The sequence below is a fragment of the Vollenhovia emeryi genome, unplaced genomic scaffold (genome assembly GCF_000949405.1).
Source record: "Vollenhovia emeryi isolate VEMERY1.0 unplaced genomic scaffold, V.emery_V1.0 DF939140.1, whole genome shotgun sequence".
NCBI classification, from domain to species: domain Eukaryota; kingdom Metazoa; phylum Arthropoda; class Insecta; order Hymenoptera; family Formicidae; genus Vollenhovia; species Vollenhovia emeryi.
In genome coordinates, this window is record NW_011967226.1 from 2,045,772 (window position 1) to 2,071,960 (window position 26,189).

At 45.2% G+C, this 26,189-nt stretch overlaps 1 protein-coding gene across 2 annotated transcripts in view; it reads right to left on the reverse strand.

The window, feature by feature from the left end:
* The window catches only part of LOC105567182 (serine/threonine-protein kinase 25), a 115,579-nt gene that overhangs the window by 88,712 nt on the left and 678 nt on the right, over window positions 1-26,189 (reverse strand). Inside the window, exons 1-2 of one of the 2 annotated variants that reach the window (XM_012021821.1) lie at window positions 9,095-9,943; window positions 4,354-4,390 (exon numbers count right to left, since the gene is read on the reverse strand). The exons of the other annotated variant lie outside the window; for it this stretch is intronic. Coding sequence (XP_011877211.1) covers window positions 4,354-4,365 — 12 coding nt within the window. The 5' untranslated portion in view covers window positions 4,366-4,390; window positions 9,095-9,943. Of the gene's footprint in view, window positions 1-4,353; window positions 4,391-9,094; window positions 9,944-26,189 lie in introns of those variants that run through there. 2 annotated transcript variants of the gene reach the window in all.

Sequence of the window (26,189 nt, forward strand, 5' to 3'; positions counted from 1 at the left end):
ATATCCGTTTTTAAAAATGTTCTTGACTTTAATATAAAAGAATTCATCGTCTATTGAACTTGATCAAATCTCATTTTGACTAGCATAGTTTTGTAAGAACTACATTAACGTCAATTGACGAATGCTCTCAAGTGTCACTACAATTTATCGTTTTAAGCAAATTAGAATTCAAAATCTTGTTTTTCTTCCAAGTAGAGAGAAGATATCCAAGAGCGGGCGCGCTTAAGTACTTTAAGCACTTTCATCCGAGAGGAAAAAATCCCCCTTGAAAAGCCCCGGCCGAGATAGAGATGGGCTAAAGTTCCCATTTTCATTTTCCACCGCAGCAGTGATCCGAGGCATCTTAAATCGACTTTCGAAACTTGACCTTCTCGAATAAACCCAATCTGCGGACAAGACTCCCCGCGTTACCAACTTCCCGAGCGTGTACCAGGATATCCAGTCGCCGCAAAGACTAGACGCGTTTCCTCACCCGTGTTTGCGCCATTGTGAGTCAGAGGAGACGAATGAAGCAACTGGCATTTCAGGGTTGCGGAAAGTCCAATGAAACGGCGCAAGTTTGTAGGATCGCCTGTTCGCGGAGCGCCACTATTCTGACGGAGCACGATATCGTACGTCCAGTCTTGTTGTTTGCTGATATCACTACGCGGTATCATTTGCAGCAAGGAAAAATGAGATTCGACAAACAAAAGATCATGGAGAAAGAAGCTTGCTGAATTTTAAAAGATACCGGGAAAGCACAGGACGGAGAAAATGTTTCTTCCGCGTGCACATAAAATAGTATTACATAAGTATTGAATTACTTTCATCAGTTAAAACTAGCTATTAATCAACCTGTCAATATCAGTCAAGTGCTATAACATACTAGGACGTAAGAAATTAAAAGATAAAACCTGCAGCTGTGCGGGACAAATCGATATTATCCAAGCTATGAAAATCAATAACAGATGACGAATCGGTATCTGGCATAGGAGTTACCGAACGCACAAAACTCCACGCGGAACTGTGGATTAATTTCGATCGATCGATCGTTACATTAGCGAAATTAATTATTGTGACATTTTCATATTAAAACCTTGGACCCTAATTAATCTCAAGAACACTAAAGTACCGTACACGGATTTGAGTCACCTTTTATACCCGTGTCCCAAAAGTCTACGTGCCGTCTTGCCAATCCTTTTTAACGGTAACCCCCGAGAACGTCCCGATCCTAAATTATTGTGTTCGCGTGTCCGCTCCTTGGCGTGGCGGGATTATCGGGATTCCGTGCCCGGCCTTCCGAAAGATGAATAATCGTTGCGGAGCTAGGATTCCCGTGGGACGAATAGCAATTCGTGCCGCGGACGGCGAGCATTCGCCGTTACGTACATAAGAGAACACCCGTTAGATCGACTAGCCACCGCAATAAACGAGATCTCGACATGGATGAGGATTTGCATCGCGAATGAGGATAACGTAGGCAATTTAGCTATCCTACGCTTCGTCTCTCGTCACGGGAATCAGGAAAAAATTAAGGGAAAAATATGTTAATTACGCGGAGAAAAAGAAAATCAGAGGTGAGATCTGGCGGCGAGTAAGTCGGGCGGTCATTAAGCGACTAGCTTATCTCGGTTTACGTATTTATTCGGTTACGAGCTGCGTAACATCGCGAGTGAACTTGCGATCAGCATTAGAGACTCTGTAAAAAGAAACCGATATAAATCTCGCAATCGGCGCGATAAAGTCCTCGTTACAAATACCACACGGAGAGAGTGTTCTCTTAAAATTTATCCTGAAAATCGTTGGCACTTTGAAGAATTTTACGAGAGTTTTTTGAAATGTTACCACACATTTTATTAGTAAAATGTGTGTACCAAGTATAATCGCTAGTGAAATGTATGGTAAAATTTCAAAAACTCTCGTAAAACTCTTCGCAATGCCGTCCCGCGATCACATAATTTTCAGGATAAATTTTCAAAGAAACTTCTTTCCGTGCACATGCACGAGCGTGTCTCGCTAGGTCACGCACGATACATTACATCACCTGTCGTGTTCTTTCGGGGAAGAGTCACCGGCGGACACCGAGGAGGAAGGTAGCCGTGACAAAAAGGAAACAAATGATTACACAAGTTTGGGGAAAAACTCGCGACGGCACTCTCATCCACGCGACCAGCCCTTATTACGTATAAAACTCCGCTATAAATCTTGCATCCTTTGTTGCGCAAAAATAGAGGCCCGCCACGCGGCAAGCACAAGGAACGACGCGCGCAAAACGCTCGCCTTTACTTATAAATCTCGCAGCAGTGCACAGCGTGTACGTACGTATCAAAGAAATACGCTCCTTCCCGCGATCGCTTGAACGGGCCAACGGGAATTCGGGAAACCTCCTTGGCACTCGAGACACGTTTACCGAGCGCGGCACCCCGGGCGCGAGAAAAATACGAACAAACGGCGGTGAGGCGTCGGTGTTTCTACATCGACGCGGCATAAATTATTGCCCGGTGATGCGACGCGTGACCCACAACGACCGTTCTTATTGCGTTCGATTTAAATTTATCGGGAGAACGAACAATGCCCACCCTCGATCCTTGCGTTTGGAGAAACGAATTATCCTTACGCGCTAACAGTAACCGCGATCGCTTTTAATTACATGTACCTACTCTCTAAAAATCAATCGGTGAATTGTCACTGAAAACAGTGAAGGATACCACTGAAAATAAATAGCTGTGAATCAATGATTATTTACTGTTTGCAGTGATAATCCGCTGATTAACTTTTGGAGAGTAGGTAATCATCTCTCAAATTATGCGTTTGTAATAGTGCTCATTAGTTAGCGAGAAACGCACTCGAAGAGATACTTTTCCGCACAGGTTTAATCAAATATAATTCAAATGCAACGAATAAAATTCATAAGGCTCTGACGTGAAATCGCGAACTAATAAAGGATGTAAGAGCCAAGACTGGATGTTGGTGGCTAAATTATTTTTATTTTTAAATTGATTGAAGCCTGAGAGGGAAGTCCAGGTTCAAACCCTGGCTGAGGTAAATTTTTCGCAATAAATTAGAAAATTAAAATCATTTAGACACTAACATCCTGCCCTGGCTCTTATATCCTTTGTTACTTCGTATTCAGATACAAGAGCCTCCGCGTTCACGGATTCAAAGGGGACCCGATCATTCGTACGGTCAAGTTTTGCTCCTCGAGAATTTCTAAAAAACGACGTTAATGGTAGAACAATCTAAAATCTACGAGATACAATCTACATGATTTCATTTAGCGGAACGGCCGAGCTCGTTACGCTTTCCCAGGCTAATTCCAGGCTTCATCCAGGAGCGTAATCCCGTGGAATCAGGTTTTGTCTCTCTCATTGGCCCATGTTGCGGTCGGTAGTTGCCGCCGACCCTCTGAACTTCATGGCCTCGAGAAGAGCCGGCCGCTAGAAATCGTCGCGACCCCTCTAATCCATGAAATCCCCACGAAGCCGAATCTCTCGAATGATCAAAACCACATTCCTATTTGCTCTTATACACGCGGAGTCGCTTTTTATCGTCGACTGACCTTCGTGTAATTCTTTATTACTATCATCACGCGAATTTTATCAACGATACCATATCGCGCCGTCCGCGTATTCAATTCTGACGCATATTAACGAGCCGTGTCGCGATATAGTTTTTCGGTATTAAGATAAACACGCACCGACGTAACGCGATGACTCATTCCAAAGGAGCCGTTATCGCTTTTCAGGTGGAATCGCGACTCTAAGGAATTCATGCCGGAAAACCTTCTTTATGGTGCAATTTCGCTCTGTCTTATAGCAGAGAGGGAGCGGTCTCGGTCTACGCTACATTTTTTAAATCTCTTCCAAGTTTTCCGTGGAATTGTGTAAAGCAAAGTAAGCGGCTTTTAGGCTTAGTACATTCAGGAAACTAATTTCCTCTCCTGGCTTCTGATATCAAGATTTTCTACATTCGCGAGCGTCTCGCGCAAATCAGAAATACCGTTCGAGCATAAAATTTATGAAAACAGGGGCTCATCGTGACAAACTAGGGAGGAAAATGCTTCGGAATCGCTGAATTACGTCGCGACGTAGAATGTTACGTCGCAAGGAAGTCGAGTGGAGAGACAATAAGAAAATTTCAGCGAGGCAGCGATACAATTTACATTTTGTTGAATACCTCGGATACGAATTTCGGAAGTAAAAATTTCAATATGATTACGAATGCTCCGAAATCCTTCGAGAGCGAGAGAGCGACTAGATTCCGTGTCCGATGGAAATTACATAACCATCTTGGCGTAATATCATGTTCAAAATGAAAATGATACAGTTGCAATACATAATAAAAATCTGCATAATTCTACAAAGTATCACTCACCGTTGCGCGCATCGGACCGAACAGGAAAAGAACTTACCTGTAACAGAACAAAAAAATAGAAAGATCAGTGCAATGCAAATACCTGGCCACTTGGTACATCCCCACATACGCACGTCTTACAGTTTAACGTAACAATTAGGAGTAATATGCCACGGTGGTCCAATTGGCGAGACGCCCGCCTAGAGTGTAGGGGGGGTCCAGGTTCAAACCCTGGCTGAGGTAATATTTTTCGCGATAAATTTTCCGTATTGTTAAAGGCGCCAGGTTTGGTCAGGAAAACACTGACGTTAACTACCGCTGGCGACATTGAAGAATTCTGATTAGTTAATTAGGAGTAGAGCTAAGACTCCATAGACGCGTTCAACTGCGGCAACGAATCAAAAGATTTCAATTTCAACGCAGGAAGCTTGCGGCAAGCTTCTGATTGGTCGACTCCGAGGGGGGAAACCGCTGAGGGCATTCTGGTGTACAGATTTGCGGCATTACTGGGCATTACTAGGCATTGTTTGGGCATTAGTTTGGGCATTAGGCCTTGCTGGGGCATTATAAAGGTAAAATAAGATAAAGTAATGCCCACTGGACATTAGCGGGCATTGGTGTACAAGATTTTGGTCAGTGGTTCCCCCCTCGGTCGACTCACATCGCCGCACGCGTTTTCACAAGCGCTGTCGCAGCTCAACGCATCTATGGAGTCTTAAGCTAAGACTCCATAAACGCGTTGAACTGCGGCAACGTGTGCGGCAACGATCAAAAGACTTCAATTTCAAAGCAGGAAGCTTGCGGCAAGCTTCTGATTGGTCGACTGCCAGGGGGAAACCGCTGAGGGCATTCTGGTGTACAGATTTACGGTATTACTGGGCATTACTAGGTATTTTTTGGGCATTAGTTTGGGCATCAAGCCTTGCTGGGGTATTATAAAGATAAAATAGATAAAATAAGATAAAGTAATGCCCACTGGGCATTAGTGGGCATTACTTGATCTTTGGTGTGCAAGATTTTGGTCAGAGGTTTCCCCGTCGGTCGACTCGCATCGCCGCACGAGTTTTCGCACGCGAGTCCCAGCTTTACTTTCGCAATCCGGAATGCTGACGAGTCGATAGCGGCAAGAGGACAGTGCGACATTCGACTCGCGGCGCACGCAGGAATTCCAAATTAAGTGTTAAGTCGGCGGCGGATCGTATCGCGCCACCAGATCAGCATAATCCCGCTTAAAAATATACCGTAGCCTACGGTCCGTAAGGTATCCGTGAAAGTAATTAGATGCAGAGCGAATCAGCCGGCGCCTAAGTCGCGAGACAATTTCGCGGTGCCGTGCACGCCGCGTACTTCCACAGTGCTTTAGCAAGGCTGGCCTGCGCGGAAAAAGCTCGCCCGGGCTGGAAACGAGAGAATAACGACGGTAATAACGGTTGCCTTCGTTTGCCCCATCGTTTTTCCGCGACGCACCGTCCGTCCATGAATTTTAATCGGTCGGCCGGACGAGCCACGGCCGCCATATACAACGAACAGCGTAAACATTGCACCTGCATTTCCAACGCGCGCATGGCACGCGGCAGCGGCGGCGGTTAAAATATTAATTGCCCGTGGGACGTGTCCGAAAACGCGAGAAAATAAAAGGCCCCCGCTGCCCGTGTGAGGATTAACGAGTGGAACACGTGGAATAGGAGACGACTCTTGCTGCAGTAATTGAAACCGTGACCAAGTACCGGCGATATAAAGTGGCGACTGATGGTTAATTAAAAAAGGTTCGCCCCTGGAATCGATACTCCGGCGACGACGATTCGAAAAATCCAAAGAGCGGATAACGTAATTGAAGTTTGCACATTTCGCATAATTAAAGCGATTTACCTCTCATCTGTAGAAAATTCTTTTCGCCAGAAAAAAAAGGTTCTCAATTCTTTAATTCGGCTAACAACAATGGCTTTTACGGTCGAAAACGGTCGGGCGTGCTCGTTAATTACATTTGTCGAGCTTGGCTCGAAACGTGGGTAAACGTACGCGGGAATACGAGCGTGCAACAGAACACGGGGAGACGCAGATAGCACGGTATTATATCGCGCTGCGTTTATAAATGCCGCTGTTAATACAGATAACACGAGGCGTAATGCCGAGCAATTAAAATCCTACGTGTTTTCAGAGAAACTTGACGCAATCGTGTTAGATAAGTTGAATGAATTATATTTGTGTAAGAGCTTCAATATCTCTCCGGCTCTTCTCCCGGCGATTCCCGCTGTCGACGAGTGGCCGTCGCGAGTTTCTCCATTTTGTCTCGCTTTTCGCGGACGGGATTCTCATCCCCGGCCAAGCGCGTCCGCTGCGACGAGAGGATCTCTTTTTGTCTCGCGAATACAAAGCCGCGGCACGTGGTGCTGCTGGCGCGACGAAACAGGTACGGGTATCATCGCGCGACGCGCGAAATAGCGTAGCGATATCGCGCTTTATTATCGTTGTCACTCGCAGGTATATATCGTCCATGTGATTCACGCTCGTGTCCCGCCAACCGAATACGACGTGGGGGAGCCGTCCCATATGTCACGAGCTTAATGTACTTATATATCCGTGCTTTCATGCCGGGGCGAAACTGTGCTCGTGAAGCCCGGGTTTCACAAGGCACAAGGCGAAGGCGCATGTCGTCGCGCCGCCGCGCCGCTCTCCTTTGTTAACAACCGAGAATTACGAAAGTACGAGTTACACCGGCATTAACAGAGCCGGTTCTTTCTAGATCAGTGATGCACAACCCGTCGCCGCGGGCCCCTACGTCACATTCTTTCATAACAAGCCCGGCGTATTTGTTCACGTTCCGCGTATTTGTGACTGCCATTATCTCTCGCGTCGCTATCTCGCGACGAGAGACCTCTTAGACCCTCGGAAGTCGCGAGACCTTACGCGGAAATGTTGCTCGTAGAAAGGCTGCTATTCAAGTTTATTTCTTACAAAAATTATATGTAAAGAGATCGCGCCCCCTTTCTTTTTCATTGTACGTTATAAAGTTGTTATCGGGGCTAAGCCTCCAACATGACGATTCTACGCCGAGACTTAATAATGCCGTATCTTTATTTGTGACGATGAAAATGCATAATCTTTCGTTAGCCTACGCGTGGTTTCGAGAGTACACAACGGGGCCCCGTGCACTCACGTCTCCCAGCCACGTCGTTCTAAAGTCGTCCCGCGTAAAAGCGTCCGCACATCATAGCAGGGATCGATAGACACGAGGACTTTTATCGCCGAGATAAATTGCGTTTGCATAAGGAAGGGAGTTTACGTGGCGTTACGTGGCCGCTGGTAAATGTTGCAAGACACGGGAAGTCAGAGCGTGCGATGAAAACGATCTACTGCCGAAGAACTAAATTTAGTGCGATCGGTAAGAAACGATATAATCTGGACGAACGGGTTACCAAGCGCGGCAAAATAATGTACCTACGAGTATTATATAATAAACTACATTTGAAATTGCTTGACAAGTATTTCATTATCTCGTTAAGATTAACGCGAACCCTTTCTCGCCGAGCAACGATTACGCAAGCTGTTGACCTTCGCGAGACCTACTTGTCTTCGTTAACGGGCGCCGCATGCATGACAGTAAGACGGTAATGCTCAATCAAATTTAATGCACGCCGCATCTGCGATCCAGCCCGCCTTTGAGCCCGGGATTCGTCCGCCGAAACTGTTTGATTAGAGATCTTCCTGATTAAAGGGGGACACTCGTTTCTAATACCGTTCTGTAATATCGCTGTTATCGTCGGCCGCCGTAGAATAGAAGCCGCGGTATCAAGCGCAATCGATTACCGGCACGGCACAGAGATTGTTATCTTTTAATTAAATTCGTTAAATGTCGGAAATCGATACCAGCCACGTAAACACGCATTCACTGCTGACGGGTCTCTCAGTTGGCTCGCGACACGATGGAATATGCGTGTTGCTATGATAATGCCGTCAAGTCTCATGACACCGAAATGAAAATGGGGAAACTGAGGGCGGCCTGGAGCTCAATTTCGGTGCGACCGAGCCCAGCCTGTATAAGGGGCAGACATATCCTTGAGTGGGGAAGGTACGTCTACTTCGGTTGTTACCCTGGCCATCGACCGTCTACGAACCGCGTCCTGGGGCAAAGACCTTCGCTCGATATATATTCCGTCCGACCGTCTCGATCGTCTTCTCGCGCGGCGATAAAAATGTTACGTCGCAGACATCTGTTAGATTTGAAGAATCGGTCGCGACGTCTCGCGAAAGAGCCCCGCGACGTACGACACCGCGTGCGACGGTACCGAAAATGCACCGCGTCAGTTGTGCTTATAACAGGGAAGGGAGCACGAATTAATTAGTCGTTCGCGGAATTTCTTTGGATCGATCGCCGCGGCTTGTCGCGCATACCTTATCGCGGAAAGAGAGCGACGCGAACGGAGCCCAGCGCCGTTCCCAATTAAAGTCGCGGCAAGAGCGGGATGCTCCGCGTATTCTAATGTTACCATATTTATTCCAGCCACATATTCGTTCCTTCTCAATCTCCGGTCTCCGAAAGATGGAAACGTTTCCCGTCGATATCTCTTTTCCTCGCGGCAGCACTGCGCCAGCTAGTTGACCGGAAATCACGGATTTTCATTATGTGCAAAAACGTTCTACAGCGAGATGGAAAAATTGCCATTGACGCCGATTATATTTCTACGATTGTCGCGATTCTCAGTCAGTTTCTGCGCGCAAATAAATTAACATAGATTGGATTAATGCTTAAAATGTTACTCACTTTTTTTATCACGTAACTACTTGGCATTTCTAATTAATTAATTCTATTACTGTTAATCCTCTTTATAAGAACCAACGTGGAACGGCCTGTTCGTTATTAATTTGCACTAGCTAGCTGCGAGTAATTGAATTCAACTTTAAGATAATTATCTCTGATGCGTTAGTTTATTATGTGTCGCGCGGTCACGCGATAGCAATTGTTTTCCGCGCGATCTTTATTGATAAAAATCAACGTGCCGTGATAAGTAACGTTAGTGCGCGCAAACTATTCCGAGGCACTGTTGGCGCTGAAAAAGAGAATTCCTACGGTGGAATCTGTCTCTCTATGAGAAGATACCGCGCGAGAGAGAATGAGTACCGTTGCTTCCACGCCCCGGCGACTACTCTCTCGCAGCCGACGTGACGACGCTGTTCTACAGCTTCATCGGCACTGCGTTAAAGAAAGGAAAAAAAAAACGCGGAAAGGAATCTATCGCATTTGCCAGAGCCATCTGCCGCGCCAGACATTAACGCGCCGTCACAGATAAACAGGACTGTATTGTTGAATGCGCGTACGCAATAAAATTGCTTTTAATTGAATATAATTACGCAATGACACACATGTAAAGTCTCGTACGCAAAAGTCACACGCGCCAAAGTCGCTGTGTATTCATATGTTGTTTTCACATGGACGTGACTTGGCGATTTATTAATATGCGCAGAAGTGCGGTCGACTTGAGAAGACGATTTAAATAACCACGCACACGCGTATATAAACGCTTGATAAAACTGCGTATGTCGTACTGTCGCTTAATGGGGGTATTTTAGAAAACCAACGATTCGTGAAACTCGCGCGGAGGATTCGCCGCATCCTAAAGTTATACGTAATCGTTCACGTCATCACCGAAACGGTAGGCGAGCGAACATTTCGCGCGTGCCTCTCGCAAATTAACGCATTTCCCGACGGTTCGCCCGAGTTACCTCGGCCGTTGATACTCAAATCCGGCCTGCTTATCAAAACGCGACAATGTTCCACGACTTTCGTGAGAAATATCCATGTAAGTGGAACGTGTTAGAAAGTAATGCGGCGAGCGGCGAGATATTTTCAAGCATTTTTGACCGAATTCCGCTTTTTCAGGTGGATTTTTCAATATTCTTCGAGCGTGCAACGCGGGTGTCAAAATACCCGTTCGAAATGTCAGCGAAAGTAGATCACCGCGACGCACGTGCATTTCCTCATATAATAGAGCGCGGAACGTGACGTCTTCTGGCTTTAAATCCGCCACACGTACGGCTTCCCGTGCACTCGTGCGTTCGTTTGCATCGGACAATGTCAATACCGCGTGACTAAATTATTTTAAAAAAGAGAGAAGGAGGGAGAAAATGAGAGCAGTTACATCGTGAGACGTATGAGACTAACGAGTAAACCTGCCCAAGTGGGGTCACACCGATTTTTATGAGCGTTGAATATATTGTTTCTCAGCTGAAAATAAGGGACACGTATTTTTTTATACGTGCACATACGCACTTTTAGGTGGTGAAATAGCCCTTTGAAGAAAAATTGATTTTCTCCTTTGGGACGAATATTGACGAAAGTGTAAGAGCCAGAAGAAAATGTTTTAATGAAAGTTGAATTGTTCTATTAGTACTTAAAAATCGTGAGCAAAACAATTTTTTTTAATATTTGTTCAAAATACCCCCACCACTTAACATTTTTTATTACAATTTTGAAAATGTTTCAGCACTAAATTAAAGCTTATTTTATTACGAATTCAACCGTATATAATAAAGTTTGAAATTGTAATAAAAAAATGTTGAGTGGTGGGGGTATTTTGAAACGGAGAAAATTAAAAACTTTTTAGCTCATAGTTTTTAAGTACTATCGAAACCATTCGACTTTCATCAAAACATTTTTTCTAGCTCTTACACTTTCGTCAATATTCGCCGCGAAAGAGAAAATCGAATTTTCTTCAAAGGGGTATTTCACCATCTAAAAGTGCGTGTATGGGCACGTATAAAAAAATACGCGTCCCTCATTTTGAGCTGTAAAACAACATATTCAACACCCATGAAAATCGGTGTGTCCCCACCTGGGTAGGTTTACTTGTGAGCTAAAGAGTCATGTAAACATTGTTTATGCACCACCACTGGCTTGCGCGTGCCGCGTGCGTGTCGCAGGGTCTCGCACAGGTTTAAATATAAAATGCACCGGGGGAGAGGGCGGAGGTATACCATTATGGCGTTACTTTTTAACGGACGCTGCCATTTTCCGTTCGAGCGCGTCATCCGATCGGATGCCCCGAAACGTGAAATAATGCAGCAGAAGATTCCAGACGGGATGCTGGACGATCGATTTTCTTTAATTATCTAGCGAGTGCCAGTACGAGGCGAAGCGAAGCGTCGAATTATTCAGTGGCTTTTAGATGGTAAGGAACTGATAATCTCCGATTCCCGTCACGATCCTCTTTATCGGAAATGATACTAATGGAAAATGATAATACGAGACTTTTGTGGCTGCGCCGAGAAAAGATTACAGCTGCTAAACGTTAAATATACTCAGGAGTATGTAACATACACGACCTTCGCTACTGTGCATACTGATGCCGATGATACAAGAAAATGTGACAGTGTACTATACAAAACAGCATCCGCGCGTCTGCCAAAGTATAGGAACGAGTATACGTACGTGTAACTTAGTTCTCATTAGTATCACACAAGTAAACTGTTAACTGTTACTTGGGAAGTACAGTGCTGAATAACTGCTCTTTCGGAATTAATACGGTGCTAATGAGGACGAATTAATTTGTTTTCCCAAATTTACTTGCAAAATTAACTTATCGTTACGAAATATATAATTTACTAAGTCAAATAGGATATTAGCCTAAATGTATAATAGGTATATTACTGTTAGAATGTTAACCGCGCGTACATCTGCATGCATTAATTACGTAACATAACACGGACACCATTCCTAATCGGACATTGGTCCGCTACGACCTAACGAGCACGATATGGCTTTATCAGGACGCTCCCAGTAAACGGCGCCGCCGTACCATCGTGAGGCACAGTAGCCACAATTCAATTCACGTGGAATTCAACATCCTGGAAGCGGAGGAAATCGATGTCGATCGCGTTTGCCGGTGAAAAAAAAATGGACGCGCGTTGCCGAGTTGGAGCAGCAGCAGCAGCAGCCCCGGTCGGCCGCTTTCATCCTTTCCGCGGGCGCGGTGGCAACGGGTGCAAATCGCGGGGTCGTGAGAAAGGCTGCTGGATAAAGGAAATGAGGTATCCCGTGCGGCGGGCGGGCTGCCCGCGAAGATGCGGGAGGCTGGTTGGTGGAAGGAAGGAAGGGTAAGGGCGGAGGGGAACGGGGAATCTGCTTCTGGCCGAGAGAGATCCGGTCCTCTGGGATAATGGAATTCCTTTCTCCTCTCGAGGCTCGGTACTGACGAGGGAGGTCCCGGTCTCCCATCGACGATCTCGAAAATAAAACCAGGTCTACGAGCGAACGTTGGATTTCAATCAACGTCGATCCTACCCTCCCCGCGCTTTTCTCCTTACGAGTGGATCCACCGCCGCCGCCGTCGCCTCCTCTTCTCGTAGCGCGAAACGTGAATTAACGTCTAACTCCTCGTGCGAAATTCAATTATGGAATACCTGTGCGGGAACACATTTTTTTTCTTCCTCCTTTTTTTGCGCCTCACCGACGACTTTCAGATATAGCCGTCGGAGCTTGCGCGCGACCGGCGAGATCGTGAATTACATTTTCGTTAAGCGAGGTGCAAATTCATTCTATATATTATTTCAAGATCCGTCTGAGCGGCTCATCCTCTCTTAAATATCTTGTAACCAGCGATCCGTGAAAAGCAGCCACATTTATTAACGCACGTTCCGCCGAATAAATACTGGGAATACTAATGAATTAATGTAACGGTAGTCGATAATAAAATGAATTTTTAGGATATCTCTCGGTCTTGCGGAAAGTTCGACTTGTTGAACTCAATCTCTAGGAATTCCGTGCTGTTATCAATACGAATATTCTCCGTAAATAAAATAAATTATAACTTGTAAATAAATGACAAATTAAAAATGACTGAACATCCCGGCAAGACGTCACCGCACGCGACTCATTTGACCGTACATGAAAGTCGTACATTGAACGGAGCACGGTGTATTTTTCACGAGCCGTTGCCATCGACCGATCGACCGCTTTTATTCAAACTAAACGCCGTTGTTTTTCGGACTTCGACCTCCGGCGTATTCTGCAAATAGAGTTCAGAACTTCCCGCGGTATTAACGAATACTTTTGCGCTGACATGAATTCGCACGGAAACACTTGGCCGGTCTAAATGTGCTGTCATGATTTATAGATATCGTTCATAATGCTTTCCTGCAACGAGACAGCTTCAGTAAGATGATGGATTACCAACGCTATATAGATAGTAATGCCAGCAAAAGTGAGATGCTCCGAACTTGCATTATCAATGCATTAATACCTATATAAAAGCATAGCCATCGCATCCTTTTGCACTACAAAAATTGAAATCGGATAAAAGCCACGATTAAATACGTTCTGATAACTGAATAAATAATACAGTATTTAATAACAATATCTCGTAAGCATTATTGTCCCCGGATTGTGATTTGTCAGTGCATTTATCTTAAACTTAGAATTCTGACCAATCGACGTGACAAATGTATAACGTTGAGTGAAAATTTCAAGTTAGCTCCTGCGTAAACCGACCAAAAGTAGAAAAATTGAAAATTAAGTATGTGTAGTTGTAAATTTTATCTATCAGTACGCGAAATTTCAGACCCGATCGCCGAAGAAATGAAATAAGGAACAAATGTTAAAGTTGTATTTTTTAGCATTCCAGTAAACACCAAGTAACAGTTACATAACTTCAATATTATAATTTCCTATTCAACAAGATAAATGTAATATTGATATTATGTAACTATTGTATTGGTGTTCACCGGGATAGAGTTTATGGGCCGATCGCTCGCAGAAGCACTTTGAGGGTTAATATTATTTTACAGAAAAAGTAGACCTTAACAAGAAACGAGATAAACGTAACAAATGTCACAAGGATTCAAATGTGCTATTAAGTATATGAGATCACCGACCTCTGCAAGCAAATACTTATTAGTAAAGTCAAAAGATACAACGTTTAGAGGAAATTTGACAGCTCTTTGAGACTTGACCATATCACATATTTTTAAGTATGTTTTTAAATGTGCATATATAACTTAATATATCAATGCATTTGATCAATAATACATCAAGTGATATTTTTTTAAGAAAAAGTCATATGAATTTATACAAATCAAAGGGCCCGATCAAGCACCCATACTAACCGCTCCTTCGTGCAGTAGCGCGGGCCGATATAAAAAAAACTGTCGCATTTTCCGAAACGCGCGGTTAAGGGGATGCTGGAGTGATTCTGCACTTTCGCACCTTTTGCACTTAAAACTGTCTGTTTCGTGGAAAGATTTGTGTAATACACAAATTAAATGGCACGTGTACAGATGATCGAAAGCAGCTTGCTATTCCGGCCAAATGAAAGAACAATATGGCATCACTGAAACTAAGTTTGTAAGTCTAATAAAAAATAATAGTGAGCAACACATACATACAATACATGTAGTATGTGTGTTGCTCACTATTATTTTTTATTAGACTTACAAACTTAGTTTCAGTGATGCCATATTGTTCTTTCATTTGGCCGGAATAGCAAGCTGCTTTCGATCTGTACACGTAAGCCATTTAATTTGTATATTACACAAATGTTTCCGTGAACTGACAGTTTTTTTAGGTTAGAAAGGTGCAAAAGTGCAGAATCACTCCAACATCCCCTTAAGTTAGTGGTCAATCGCGAAATTTTCGGAGCACCGCATCATTTGGCGTTTACTATAAATACGCACCCACATATCGGAATCTCAGAGGAACGTGATAAATTTTCCCTCTTCGCCCTTGATCTCGAGCGTGCGGCGAATCCAAGTCCTGTTTGTTTTACGAACCGAACTTTTTAGCCAGAGGGAATTTCAAGACGGAAAACAGGGAAGTAATGGCAGCACCATCAGTAAGAAACCGAGATCGGATAAGAGGTTCAAGAGCGCACTCAAGACGAAGGGATGGGATGGAGCGCGATTCAACACAAGTTTCAAAGAGCAGCGATGACGAAGTGAGAAGGCGAACTTGGGCGCGGAAAGTCGGGATTCCGAGGGAAATTTTCAAAGGTCACTTTTTCGGGGAAACGCGAGGAATAGACATCCCATTTTTTTTCACTTTACCACTATGCTTGAAATTCTCATTGAACTTTACAGCTTGCCAAAATCCATTAGTTGAAATTTTGCCAGATTTAGAATAGTGCGCCGAAAGTTCACAGCGGAAACGATATCGCATTATTCCTATTAAATAAATGCGAACAAGATCTTATAAAACATTTTTGGTGATGGATTAGTCTTTTAATTTGTTTAAATATTTATTTCTTTTCCAATGTAGAAAAATTGTTAAACAACACTAACTGGCAAATTCTAGTTAAAGAAATTTATTGCGAAAAATATTACCTCAGCCAGGGTTTGACCCTGAACTTCCCTACACTTAAGACGAGCGCCTTAGTTGTCGAATTGGTGAGATGTAGGGAAGTCCAGGTTCAAATCCTACATTAGTTAATCATGCACTGGCGTTAAATAATTCTTTACGTTATTTCTTTTCGTTTTAAATATACGCAGTCGTCAGAACGGACCCATCAAGGCAACGACGTGCTTCATCTTCGTAACGAATCAGGTTTTTTTTTCCGCGTTAGATAAAGTCCTATCTTGATTCGAACGCGCGCAACGCATCGCCGCGGAATCGGAATTTCCTTTCACCGTGGATGGAAACTTGTTACACGGGCCTTTTTTCACAGTCACGCCTTCGCGACATTACGCAATCGTCGGCAGCGACAATTTCGGAAAGGTATTAAAAATCCGTGGGCCACGCACCAGTTAATACCGTGTCGGCTGATACGGAAATCCGTCAAGCATGCAGACCGCATTTGCTTATCGTCGATCGCGTCTGGTGGCCGGACAGGTGAACCAGCTACTTAGGTTACTTTCAAACGTGACTGTTCTGCATTAAACTATCAGCTTTCCGCCATGGATCACCGAGCCTACTATCATTACAATCTCTTTTTCGTTCTCACGCGGGTACACGGGTTTTCGCAACCGATTTTGGTGGAACGAAACAAAAATCCCACATCACGGTGTCGCACGAAAAAGAACTCAAGTCGCGTACAAACCTGCGTGTAAAAATCAGAAGGCAGTTCCCGTTAATCTAATCGCGTTCCCGACAGTTATCTATTACAGAGTCACGCGGCACCTGCCTACCCCCATTTCGCTTATTATTAATTATCTCGACGCTGCCTCCTGCGCGATAAGCGCCCGCGAGGAAGTGCTGAGAAACCCCCCCCCCCCCCGCAGCCAGTTGAGCGCATCGGCGCATACCGCATATGCATTCCAGGCTTAATTATACGTCGCGAAACATCGCGTCCACTTTTACGGTCGATAATTCGCCCCGCGTTAACGCGAATTCTGTCTCCTGCGACGTGCCGGGTCGTTACGGGCATCGCGCACGGCTCTCCCCCTTCAGCCCTTTATATCGCCGCGCCCTCGGCGTAATCAATCCGACGTACTAACAAAGTTTCACGGCGCGATACATTGGCTTCGAGATTAACAGCCAGCCGCGCGCATCGTACGTTGCAATGCGCACCAGACAGCCCTCTCGTCCGCCCCCCGCCCCGGCGTCTCCTCCTTTGATCTACGCCAAAGGCGTCTGCGTTAACTGTTAGGTACGCGACCGCGCGGTGTTATCACCTACGTGTACCACGCGTGAGCACGTCGGCTGCCACAGAGTGCACATGCAGGCGCCGTACGCTCTCGCGGCAATCGTAGATAAATGCAGGCGCGAACGACGGTATTTACGTACGCACACAGGCGCGCGCGCGCATGTCAAATGTGGTTAGGCCGAGGATGATCCGTGAACTCTTGAGTCCGCCTCAGGTCGTAGACGCGAGGCAGAGAAAAACGTAGGCCGCGAAAGGCTATTGTGTACGACTTAAGTTTTTCTCCCTGTCAGTCTTAGGCCCGGTCTACAGCGAGTTGTTTAGTTCTTAATCAGACGTCAGAACTATATGTCGCTCCTTTTTCCTTCACCCAGATAAGGAAAAGGATCAACATACAGTTGGGACTTCTGACTAACAACTCATTGCAGACCGGGGTCTTGAGCGTTTCATTCTCTGCCGTCAGCCATACTCGCTTTATAAGGGAGGATCGCACGTCCCTCACGACCGAACGAACCCCCCACCCCCCCCCCCACCCCGCGCGATGCACAGCGATTTAATTCCCGAGTGCGCGCGCGTTGCGTTCCGGGCCGAAAGTTTTCTCTGCGAAATACGATACCCCGGAGTCATGATTTTCCTTCAGCTATGTCGGCGAGCTTGCCGGTTATTGTCTCGATATTGCCGCAGAGAGAGAAATTTCAGCGAGTCGAGCGTGCTACCGCAACAAAGGGCGCTGATTGCCGACGGACCTTTGACAAGCGATGCTTCAAAATAACGTAATTTTTTATCTGCTGAACTTCGTATCAATTATTTAATTTAGACAGAACAATCTCTATTAGCCGAAAGGAGGTCGAGCGTGCTGCCGCAGCAAAGGGCGCTGATTGTCGACGGACCTTCGACAGCTGACGCGTCGAAACAACGTGATGTTTTTTTTTAATCCGCTGAACTTCGTATCAGTTATTTAATTTCGGCGGAATAATCTTTGTTAGCTAAAAAGGGAGTAAACGAAGCGCACGTCTGAATCAAGCCTACGTCGTAATGATTAAGTTTCTGTAGAGCAAGATTACCCAGCGGGCTTGCTTAATCATAATTTAGATGTCTACGGAGAGAAATTTGCGTTGTACTGAAGACACTCGCAATTACTTTGCGTGTAACATTATGACAGCAACATTGCATCTCTGAAAAGACTGATGACACCATTACGCTAAAAGTTTCGACTTGACGCTGTGCACATCTTTCCTCGAGGATAAATGGAGAATTGCTTGGCGAGTCGCTCCACTCGCGATCAAACGGAATTTAAGGAATGGCTGCACCGCGGTGTCGAATTCTTTCAGAATCATCCGCAACGTTACACAAAAGTAGCGGCCGCTGGGAGAAAAGATTCACTCGGTCCAACGATTGGGATCGACTCGTAGAAGCGTCTTTATTCAGCGATTTCGGCGGAGCCTGGGGTTTGGCTGACAGCCCCGTCAATTTTTCCCGTCTCGCAACGCGTACTCGCGGAGCGTGGACGTTCTTTTCTATTTGGTAGCGCGTATATCTTATCGGAAATAAAATGGATCGCGGCCAAGCGCTGGTGGAAAAATCACGGCGTTCGTTTCGTCCTTGTGACGGTATCGAGCGAAATTGTAGAATGTAGCACGCGCATTAACGAAATTACACCGGACAGAGATCTCCTCGGGATACACGGAACAGGAACAATTGTATCTATATTCCGCGTCGCGCGTAAAGATATGCGAAACGTGGAGTCGACGGGAGAAACGTCGCATATCTTGGGGAAATATCGGCGCGATATCGCGTTACGACGGCGTCAGGACGGCAATGGCAAATTTTAATTTATCAGGAAGCCGAGGCCACACACCTGGAAACGGAGCACAATGGTGCATTGTCCGCGCCGCGCGAGCGCACGGCTCTGATCGCGGATGTGCCCGCCTTTGTCAATTTCCATAGTTCGATTCTGAGCTAACGGCGTGCTCGCCCACGGTCTGGGTCGTGTACACACGCCCGGTGCAATCTGCTAGAACGTCGCATCCGGCCTACATTGCCGTACGCGCGGCGCGCGTCCAAGGAAACGCGAGCCACTAAATAGCCGTCCAACGCGGATCTTACGTAACGCTAAATGCAGCGGCGATCGCTGTCACGCGGCTCCTCCTTGCTGCGATTTGCCCGCGGCGTGCGATAGAAGAAAATTCGCGCTGCGCGCCGATCGTTTCGCACGTAAGCAGGCGCGTTAAGATTTGCACCGTGCAATACAATCCATCCACTTGTAAAAAAGGCATGTAAGTTGATTAGTCGCATATCTCGAAGTATTGTTGCCGCTTTTCCGCGTTGCTGATTGGCTGTCTCGCTTGTGCGATACGACATGCTTCAGTCGTGTTATTTGCAGCTGTCAAACCATGCGAATTTTTAGAGAGAGCAAATGGCGCGCGCTTGTCCCTTACTAAAAAAGAGATGCTACCAGCGCGAATGTCGTTAATATCGAACAGTTAAGGCCCTTTTCCGCGATGCCGATTGATTTTCTCGAAGCGCGATGTGCTTCACTTCTCTTTTAGATTCAGAGTAAATGAAGGTTTACAATTTAGAAATACTAGACATGACAGAACGCGCGCTTCGCGCGCGCTGTTTGTGGTCAAGCATTGTGTATTTTTAAGAATTTGTACACACGCGAAGAGAGAGAGAGAGAGAGAGAGAGAGAGAGAAAGAGAGAAGTAATTATATGCGCAACGTCACTTTAAAATAAAAAGTAATGTCACTCACTGATACGAGTCGCAATAGGAAAGTTGTACATCGCTAACTTATATGCTAAACTGTATATGCTAAACACAAAAATGTATACAATTATTATAGACTAATTATGCAAAATCGAAACTATTGTATTAAATATACTTTATATTTTATATTTAAAAAAATGGGTATTTATTAAAACAATTATATAGAATACTGAAAGTCTTCCTTTTAAATATGAACTCACGAAATTTTATACGTATGGTTTTGTCTCTAACACTTATTCGAATCCACGTTCGAATCATTTGAATAAATAAAATAAAAGCACAGAACAGATGCTTTATTTTGCACAATTACCAAATAACAAGAATATAAGACACTTACCTTACGATTTCTCTGCCGTTGCCCGATGCCGCCTAGACCCTGCTCCTCCTCTCAGATTTTCTTGTTGCACTTACACTCACAACACTCACTCGCGAAATTTCGGACACTCCCGTGCGCGATGTAAAATACCGTGAAATGTAGTAAGCGACGTTCTTTACTTCCTGCCCGTTCGAGTTGCGAAGAACGACAGAGCGAATTACAGCGCGAACGCCGAAGTCGCACAAATATCTCTCTCTTCCCGAAAATGGAACAGATTACACAAAATCGATAGATAGTTAAAAGCGCGGTGCGTAAACGAGATGTAACCGCGACAAAGTACCACGGTTTACATTCATGTTTTGGATGAGTTGGTCTCGTGAAATATCTATATACACGTTGATAAAGAGCCGTCGCTTCAACATGCGATTCGTTTCTCATTACAAGTTTTAGAATCGTAATAATTAATCGAGTAACGTTACTTGTCACTGATAAAGGTGTACAAATCAATAGCGTTTTATCCCTACATTCTTCGCGATCGAGTCTTGGAAACCGGTAACGTAAAAATAATATCACGCACGGAACAACTCTCGCTGCTGCCTGCCGGCTCGACGTTCGGCGAGCGAGTGATAAGTACGGAATTTTCCATCACGTAGATGGGCCAACGAATTCTCAACGTTTTTCTGTTGTTTTTCACTCGGCACGGTGACGTACGATATTTTGCGTACCATCATTGTACCTGAAGGTCGCCGCACTCTACTCGCTCGCCGAACGTCGAGCCGGCAAGCAGTGGCGCGAGTCGCTCCGTGCGTGGTATTATTTTTGCGTTGTCGGTTTCCAAGACTCGATCGTGAAGAATGTAAGGATAAAACGCTATTGATTTGGACTCCTTTATCAATGACAAGTAACGCTACTAGATTAATTATTAAGTTTCTACAACTTGTAATGAGAAACGAATTGCGCGTTGAGGCGACGGCTCTTTATTAACGTGTACACGCACCGGCATAAATGCTGACCCTATCCTTGTGAGGTGCACGCACACAACTACAGGGACTCTAGTTGTGTGCGTGCACCTCACAAGGATAGGGACAGCATTTATGTCGGTGCGTGTACATGGATATTTTACGAGACTAACTCATCTAAAATATGAAAGTAAACCGTGGTACGTTGTCGCGACTACATCTCGTTTACGCACCGCGCTTTTAACTATCTATCTATTTCGTGTAATCTGTTCCATTTTCGGGAAGAGAGAGATATTTGTGCGACTTCGGCGTTCGCGCTGTAATTCGCTCTGTCGTTCTTCGCAACTCGAACGGGCAGGGAGTAAAGAACGTCGCTTACTGCATTTCACGGTATTTTACATCGCGTACAGGAGTGTCCGAAATTTCGCGAGTGAGTGTTGTGAGTGTGAGTGCAACAAGAAAATCTGAGAGGAGGAGCAGGTGGCATCGGGCAACGGCAGAGAAATCGTAAGTGTCTTACATTTTTGTTATTTGCCAATTGTGCAAAATAAAGCATCTGTTCTGTGCTTTTATTTTATTTTATTCAAATGATTCGAACGTGGATTCGAATAAGTGTTAGAGACAAAACCATACGTATCAAATTTTGTGAGTTCATATTTAAAAGGAAGACTTTCAGTATTCTATATAATTGTTTTAATAAATACCTATTTTCAAAAATATTAAATATAAAGTATATTTAATACAATAGTCTGGATTTTGCATAATTAGTCTATAATAATCGCATACATTTTTGTATTGTTACAGTTTAACATGTATAGTTAGCGAACTTTGCTGTTGCGAACCGTATCAGTGAGTGACAAATTACTTTTTATTTTAAATTGACGTTGCGCATACAATTACTTCTTCGCGTGTATACAAATTCTTAAAAATATACAATGCTCGACCACAAACTGCGCGTTTTATCGTTTCTAGTACGATACAATAACAGAATACAATCTGTTTTATATTACACCTTACGTGATGACTGGAGTCTACACAGGAAAATAGGTACGTTCTTCTGTTGGAAATATTTTTCGAGGGGAAAACCGCTGACCAAAATCTTGTACACCAATGCCCACTAATGCCCAGTGGGAATTACTTTATCTTATTATCTTATTTTATCTTTATAATGCCCTAGCAAGGCCTAATGCCCAAACCAATGTCCAAAAAATGCCCAGTAATGCCGCAAATCTGTACACCGCAATGCCCTCAGCGGTTTCCCCCGCGTTATGTACTCGACAAACGAACCCCACGTGTAGAGAATTTTCTCGTAAAATGTATCCTGAAAATCATGCAATCGTGCGACATTAAATTTCGAAGAATTTTATGAAAGTTTCTTAAAATTTTACCATACTTTTAGTAGTAATTATACTTGGTATACATTTTACTGGTGAAATTTCAAAAAGACTGTCATAAAGTTCTTAAAAATGCCGCGTTGTTACACGATTACGCGATCTTCGGGGTAAATTCGAAAAGAAAATTCTCTCCGTGCATTTTGATTGTGCATACAAGTTTTGATTTGCCACGTATTTTTTTCTGTGCATCAACAAAGACTGCACGGAAATGCGTTCGTAAGCATTGGTAAAAAAAAAAGGGAAAAATTAAGCGATCGAGTGAACTGCAAAGTAAGTTGTCCGAATGACGTCGCGTTGACGAGGAGAGCCGCGGGGTAACTTGTTTACGCGCTCGCGAATTACGTGCATACGATGGCCTGAAAAAGGAGCTTGAGAATATTGCCGAAGCTTCGTCGATCGCCGGGCCCAGGTAATAACGGTATACATACATTCCACACGTGCACACGCGCCTTTGACCACGCTACGACACGATAAAATAAGAACAGTGCGCGGTGATAAGAAGTAGTCATGCGCGTTGACCGAAGCTGCTTTTAAAATACGAGTTGATAAGAGCAGAACTGATATTACAGCAATTCCTTGTGCGTGCACAGCGAGACCATATTCTACGTTCGAAATACGATTGGAGACATTTGTCTCCAACAAAGTGAGCGACAAAAATTCAACGCGCTCCAACGCGAAGGGAGCTCGCGATTTCCGCGACTCCTCGCAACAGCGTGCGTAGCGAAATGCTCTGTCGCATTTGCTGAAATATCGCATGAATGCGAAACTTCGGGGGGGGGGGAGGGGGAGTTTCTAGACAACAACCGTTTTCGACAACAACGTCAATAACAAGTCCGCCCGGAGTTGGCGAGAAAAGTTCTCTTAATTCGCCTCCAAGTTCCGCGATTCAGCCGTACGCGTGTGTACAGTATCCAGGTGTTGCAGCTCGCCAGCTCTCCCGCAGGTACCCCGAAAAGTTTCGAGGGGGGGGGATCCCGGGGTCCTGATTCTCTCGACGAGTTCATTCGAGACAGACGAGTCGTTGCGAAAATGGTGGGTGGAACGGGGTGAGAGAGGGAGAGAACTCGGCGTTACCAGAACGAAGCCGTAGAATCGCGCGTAAGAGACGTCGAAGGGGCGGAGAATCCTACCCTACGCACTGGTGTACGACATCTCGATCGATATCAACGCAGGCTTTGTCCCTGGGACTAGGTTCTTGAATTCGTTCGCGAGTGAAACGTATGTGCGAATTACAGAAAAGTCGCGAGTCGATCGGCTAAAAAGCCGTGCGATAACCGATCGACCTGCAACTTTTCTGCAAGAGCAGAATTTGCGCGGGGGCGTACGTTTCTCTCGCGAACAAATTCAAGAATCTAGCCCCTGGGCAAGAGTCACGCCGGATAGACGAATCGACTTCCCCCGCTTGCAAAGTGCGACGGAGATAAGATACCGACAACGAGAATCTTGAAGAGCGCGACGAATCCGAGATCGACATTGCCTCGAGATCCCGTAACGAATCTGTTTTTTTTTAAGTTTACCCTTTTGTGGGAACGTCTTTCAACCGTTAGGTTATATCAGCGTGATATTTCTAGAAATTCCTGGAAATTCATGCTTAAATCTTGATTAAACACTGAATTCAACACTAACACGGAGAGAATTTTCTTTTAAAATTTACCCTGGAAATTATGTAACCGTGGGACAACATGGCATTTTGAAGAACTTTGTGAGCTTCTTGAAATTTCACCACACATTTTACCAGTAAAATGTACAGAAATTTCTTAATCGTGGGACAACATGGCATTTCGAAGAACTTTATGAGCTTCTTGAAATTTCACCATACATTTTGCTAGTAAAATGTATACCAAATGTATAATTACTGGCAAAAATTATGATGAAATTTCAAAAAACTCACAAAATCCTTCAAAATGCCATGTTGTCCCACGATTACATGGTTTTCAGAATAAATTTAAAAAAAAATTCCCTCCGTGTAGGCGCTTAGACTCCATCAAGCGCTGCATTTTTGAAATCTTCCTTAACAGGAAAATGTGCGGGACGAGGGCCGAATCGAGGACTCTACCATTAACTAATCCACTCGTGCCGTAATGAATCCGCGCGAACCTCGGAACGAAGCAGCCGTAGACGCAGCCACATCGCTTGAGGAGGAATTTTAATCGATCGAGCGCTCAATAAAAAAGATATTTACTTAGCATAAAGAAACGATGGAGGAGAAAAACTTTTGCGTCATTGCGCCAAAGGACGACGGGATTTTTCGGCACCGCGCGAGGAGAAAAGAAGTCGGACGAGTCGCGCCGTAGACGCGTCACTCATACACACATACACGCGCGCGCGCGCAATTCGTTGAAAGTATCAAGAGCAATGTGAGAACAGAAGTCACGTTCCGCGCGATTATCACAGCCGGCTCGAAAGTGTTCCGAGCCGTAATCCGTACCTACGTAACGTTATAGCAGGCTATCGGTGAAATCCGATCGCGGTGTATTAATTACGCACCGGCGCGAGTTTTATTTCCTCTTCGTTCTTTTTTTTTTATTTAATATCAGCCGACTCGGCGAAAAATAGAGTGCGATAAAATGCCATTCCAGCCGCGCGATCGCGACGTGCATGCGTCACCGGCGACGATAACGTACGCCGAAGAGACGGCGGGACGGTGAATTATTCCCGCTGCGGGAAAATTCATCTTCGTTTGCGCGTGCGAGGAACCTCTGGACGCCGGTGAAAATAATTAGCCGGCCGCGACGACATCGGTGGATGATGATATAATGAAAAGCGAGTCTGCCGTGTATCCTGACGAGCGATGGGAAGTTTCCCATGGTCTCGCGAAAGGGTCGATATTATCTTCCATTGTACGGAGACCCGCGTGCGTTCGAAGCGAGGAAGCAATCGCCGACCGAGATTACAAGACCGCAGAATCAATCGCGTTAGCAAATCGAGCGGAGATAACGAGACGGACCTGTCGGAAACTCGGGGGGGGGGGGGGTCCCGGGTGATTAATCGAACGTCTCGCTTTCCTCGACCTGATCGCGGGGGAGAACGTAAACACGTGTAACGTGACGAGCGGGTATCGCGGCGTGTATCCGCCGGGAGATGAAGGAATGCGTTCTCTCTTATCAAAATTGACAGACAACGCCGACGAGCTGAGGCTCGTCGATGGTTAGTTATGTTAGGCCCGGTCTACAATGAGTCGTTAGTCGTTAGTCAGAAGTCGCAGCTATATGTTGATCCTTTTCCTTTCTGGGCGGAAGAAAAAGGACCGACATACAGTTCCGACTTCTGACTAACGACTAACGACTCATTGTAGACCGGGCCTTAGAGTAACGGCTGCGTGACGTGCGTACGAACCTAACGCCGGATAAGATCCTAAAACAGACGCGGCGGAGTCTCGCGACGAAATTCATCTTCGCGGAGTGACTCGCGCGATGACAGACCGCGCGTGTGAAATTACGTAAAAGATACAGCCGGCGGCGTACAATTGCGAGCGGTAATATATATATATATATATATATATATATATATATATATATATATATATATATGCTGTTCGAATTAGGCATCATCGCGTCAACTTCCGAATCAACGAACTCTGTTGTCGCGAACTGGAGACGCCGATCCCACGCTATCGAGCGCGACATCTTTCCGTGAGCGGAGTGCGAGCGGAAGGACTTTAAACGTCGCATTCTGCGGATCCATTTAAAGCCACACTTTGCCAAGTGAGATTCACCAAATTACGTCCGCGCGAGGCCAATTCTTGTCGAATGCTAAGCATCTCCGAACGAGAGAGAGAGAGGGGGGGGAGGGAGAGTGACGTCGGTTCGCGGCGGAGAGAGAGCGAGGGGCGGGACGGCCGGGGAGGGAGCGGG